This window comes from Eubalaena glacialis, chromosome 2 (assembly GCF_028564815.1).
Source record: "Eubalaena glacialis isolate mEubGla1 chromosome 2, mEubGla1.1.hap2.+ XY, whole genome shotgun sequence".
In the NCBI taxonomy this organism is placed as follows: domain Eukaryota; kingdom Metazoa; phylum Chordata; class Mammalia; order Artiodactyla; family Balaenidae; genus Eubalaena; species Eubalaena glacialis.
The window spans coordinates 34,852,329-34,856,414 of NC_083717.1; the positions used below are offsets into that span (position 1 = coordinate 34,852,329).

General features: G+C 53.4%; 1 protein-coding gene across 2 annotated transcripts in view; it reads left to right on the forward strand.

Annotated features, from left to right (window-relative positions):
* Positions 1–3,695, forward strand: part of IL16 (interleukin 16) — a 71,670-nt gene extending 67,975 nt beyond the window's left edge. Inside the window, exons 16-18 of one of the 2 annotated variants that reach the window (XM_061179811.1) lie at positions 173–431; positions 662–787; positions 3,230–3,695. In XM_061179811.1, coding sequence (XP_061035794.1) covers positions 173–431; positions 662–787; positions 3,230–3,423 — 579 coding nt within the window. In that variant the 3' untranslated portion in view covers positions 3,424–3,695. The remainder of the gene's footprint in view (positions 1–172; positions 432–661; positions 788–3,229) is intronic. The other variant, XM_061179814.1, reaches the window with a different exon arrangement.
* Positions 3,696–4,086: the final 391 nt, after the last annotated feature.

Below are 4,086 nucleotides of genomic sequence, written 5' to 3' on the forward strand. Positions count from 1 at the left end.
CTGGGTGGAGGAGGGAATGCTGGCTAGCAGCCCTAATCTAGGACACATTTCGTCTTATTTTCTTTGGCCTAAGGATCTGCTGGGTTTGACTAACTGGTTCAGGTCCTCCTGCAGCAAGAATCCAGATCCGATATGGTGATTCCTGGCTCCTGACTCCCTTTGGTTTGCTCAGGTTCACAGGGTGTTCCCCAACGGGTTGGCCTCCCAGGAAGGGACTATTCAGAAGGGCAACGAGGTTCTCTCCATCAACGGCAAGTCTCTCAAAGGGGCCACACACAATGATGCTCTGGCCATCCTTCGCCAAGCTCGGGACCCCAGGCAAGCCGTGATTGTCACAAGGAAGCCAACCCCGGAGACCACGCCCGACCTCAACTCTTCCACAGATTCTGCAGCCTCAGCCTCTGTGGCCAGTGACGTTTCCATAGATTCCAGTAAGTTCTCCCCACATGGTGGAAGCCCCGTGGGCCACATCACCTTTGGACAGGTGAGGCCCATGCCGGCAGGGCTGCGCAGTCGTTTGTGGCCCCCAGAACACGTGGCCTGCCTTGTATGCCGCCCGGCATGCATGGCTGGGTTTATCCGTACACATGCACAAGTTTGCCGGGAGCATCAGCCAGGCTCGCTTGAGAGCATCCCTAACAGTCCCCCTGTGTTTTCTCAGCAGCGGAGGCCACAGTCTGCACAGTGACCCTGGAGAAGACCTCTGCAGGCCTGGGCTTCAGTCTGGAAGGAGGGAAGGGCTCCCTGCAAGGGGACAAGCCTCTGACAGTTAACAGGATCTTCAAAGGTGCGGTGTGCGTCTGCCTCTCAGCCTTCGCTCCAGTTGCGGGTGTCCGGCCAGGCCCCCCAAAGGCTTCTGAGCACCTTCTAGGCCATGTCGGTTTTCCACAACCCCAGGCCCTTTTGGGAGGCAGGCAGGCCTGTTAAGGACTCCACTTTGCTTTTTCTCCCTGTTCTCCTTGGCTCGGACATCCCCTTAATCCCCCTATTTTACTGGGTCCTTGTACGTGACCCAGCCCTGGGCTTGGTTCAGCTTGGCAGGGCCGGGGCTAGGGTGAGGCAAGTGAGGCACTGCCCTGGGTGCAAAATTGAAGGCGGCACCGAAATATTCAGTAATCAAGATGCATACTGTTTCAGTGTAGTATTTTTAAAACTCGAAATTAATTCAAAAAGTCCACAATGAACAAAATATCAAGCTGTAAAACAAAGACAGAGTCTGACTTTCCAGGTGCACAACTCAGCCTTACTCACCTCACCCTAATCCTGGACCTGTCAGCTCCTACCTTTATTCAGAATTTTGAGATTTTGTTCATCATGGATTGGGGAGCAAGCCAGCCTCTAGTGGGGGGCCACTTGGGTTTTCCTGTGAAAATCATGAATGGTCTGCAGTTGTCACATGCAATCACCCTGATTCTTCACTGCCTCTCATGCTGGACCCCCCTGAGTCACAGAGCAAGGAACTGTGGACAGGGGGTCACGTGGCCTGGGCTCTGGTCTAGCTCTGCTTCTAACTTGCTGAGTGACTGTTGCCTTCTGGGCCTGAGGCTCCTTATCTATAAGAGGTGTGGGTGTGTGTCTGAGGGCTCTTGGTACTGGGACCCAGAGGCCCTCTCAGTTCTGCTCCCCGTCCCCCAGGAGCCCCCACTGCGGACTGGTTTTGTTAGCGGGAAATCTGTTACAGCTGCTGAAAGCCAGGGGGCGGACCAAGGCTCACGTGGAGCTTCCCCAGAAATCCATGTTGACTCCAATTCTGCGAAAGATTTTTTTAACTTCGAAGGTCAACTTGGAATGAGCGTAGGGCTCAAAGTCGAGAGACCTGGATTCCGGTGTTAGTTCTGCCCCTAACGGCAGCATGACCCTGGGCAAGTCCCTTCACCATCTTGGTCCCATTTGCTTACATGGGGATGTAAGGGACCAAGGGAGGTGGATTCGACAGCTGCACCACTCAGCAGCTTTGGAGCTTGTGTGAGCTACTTGAGTCCTTGGTTTCCTCCCACGTGAAAAGGGAATACTAACAGAGCATACATACCTTATAGGACTATTGCCATAAACGCCAAGTGTTAACACAACGCCTGTTATATATAATTGCCCAATATATTTTAGATAATGTTTTTTTTTGAGAAATGTGTTTAGATACTTGGCCCATTTTATTTAGTTATTTATTTATTTCTCGACTGCGCTGCACAGCACGTGGGATCATAGTTCCCCGACCAGGGATCAAACCCACGCCCCCCGCAATGGAAGCGCGGAGTCCTAACCACTGGACCGCCAGGGAAGTCCCTATTTTTTTATTATGATCATCATTACTATTATATTTATTTATTTATTTATTTATGGCTGTGTTGGGTCTTCGTTTCTGCGCGAGGGCTTTCTCTAGTTGCGGCAAACAGGGGCCACTCTTCATCGCGGTGCGTGGGCCTCTCACTATCGCAGCCTCTCTTGTTGCGGAGCACAGGCTCCAGACGCACAGGCTCAGTAGCTGTGGCTCACGGGCCTAGTTGCTCCGCGGCATGTGGGATCTTCCCAGACCAGGGCTCGAACCCGTGTCCCCTGCATTGGCAGGCAGATTCTCAACCACTGCAGCACCAGGGAAGCCCCTACTATTATCTTTTCCTCTTATTAAATATTTGCAGATATCATTGTATCAAACAGATGGGAAATTTTCTTTCAACATCAGCAGTAAAAGAGCACTCTTTCCCTACGTCACTCTGAAAGAGTGGGAGCCGTATGTGATTATGTCCTCTTTATGTGGACCCAGGGGTCTTCTCCAGGCCATTCAGAGCCAAAAGTACTGTGAAGATTGTTCCGTGGACGTCCCACCAGCTCCATTCCCACACCACCCAATGCCCGGCCATCCCATTAGGAGTAGAGAGACCACATGTGCGGGGGAGGGGTATTGGGGTGCTATCCAAGGAGGCTTAGAGGAGGACCCAGTTCCCCGGGGAAGTCTCCCCAGCCAGGCTCTGGCTTGGAGCTGCCCGAAATCTCCCTTCTCTGGGGACAGCATGGGCCTCACCTCTCCCAAGGGCCACGGAGAGCTGGAGCCTGGTGTGCCAGCCTTGAAGTCACCGTTTTAGGAGATGTCTCATTTCAGAACGACCACTGAGTTCCAGAGGGATGGGCGCCAGTTCCCTTCTGAGCTGTCCCAGCTCCTCAGAGACCAAGGGTAGGAAGTAACTGCTTGTTCCACTGTCACTTGTGGGACCCATTCTCTTCTCTCTCATCCCAGGGGCGGCCTCAGAACAAAGTGAGACGGTCCAGCCAGGAGATGAAATCTTACACTTGGCCAGCACTGCCGTGCAGGGCCTCACACGGTTTGAAGCCTGGAACATCATCAAGGCGCTGCCTGATGGACCTGTCACTATCGTCCTCAGGAGGAAGAGCCCCCGGTCCAAGGGGACCACAGCTGCTGGAGACCCCTAGGCCCAGCACCAGAGCTGACACCAGAGCCAACTGCATGCAGCTCCCCATAACCGCTAATTCTCAGGGTCACTGCTAACCCCACCCCGATGGGGGAAAGCACAGGCGTGCTTCCTGGTGGCTGCTTGCCCATGTCTGGACGGACCTTCTGGAACATCACCCAACAAGCGGGTTGTCCCAGAAAGTTAGGGCAGAGTCACACTGGGGTGGCTGATACAAACTACAGACTATGTCTAGAGAGAGCTTACTGATAATATTGTGGTGCTGTAAATAAAATGGATATATGACAATTGGATATGAAATCCATGTTTTGCTTTGCAGATTTTCTAAGGACTATCACTGTGTCTTGATCCACCCCAAACAGCACCCTTTGTTTCTCTCATGACTCTGCAGTGGTGGCAGATTTGCAGGGGGACAGTTCATCCTGCTCCACTTGACATCAGCTGGCCCAACTCAAAGGCCGGAGGCTGGAACCCCCCGAAGAGTCGCTCACTCACTCACACATCGGGCCGCTGATGTTGGCTGCTGGCTGGGAACTCAGCTGGAGCTGCAGGCCTACCCATTGCAGGAGGCCTCTCCCTGTGGCCTGGGCGTCCTCACAACATGGTAGCTGGGTGTCCCCCGGAGAGTGTGAGAGCCACGTAGGAGCTGCATCCTTTTTAAGAC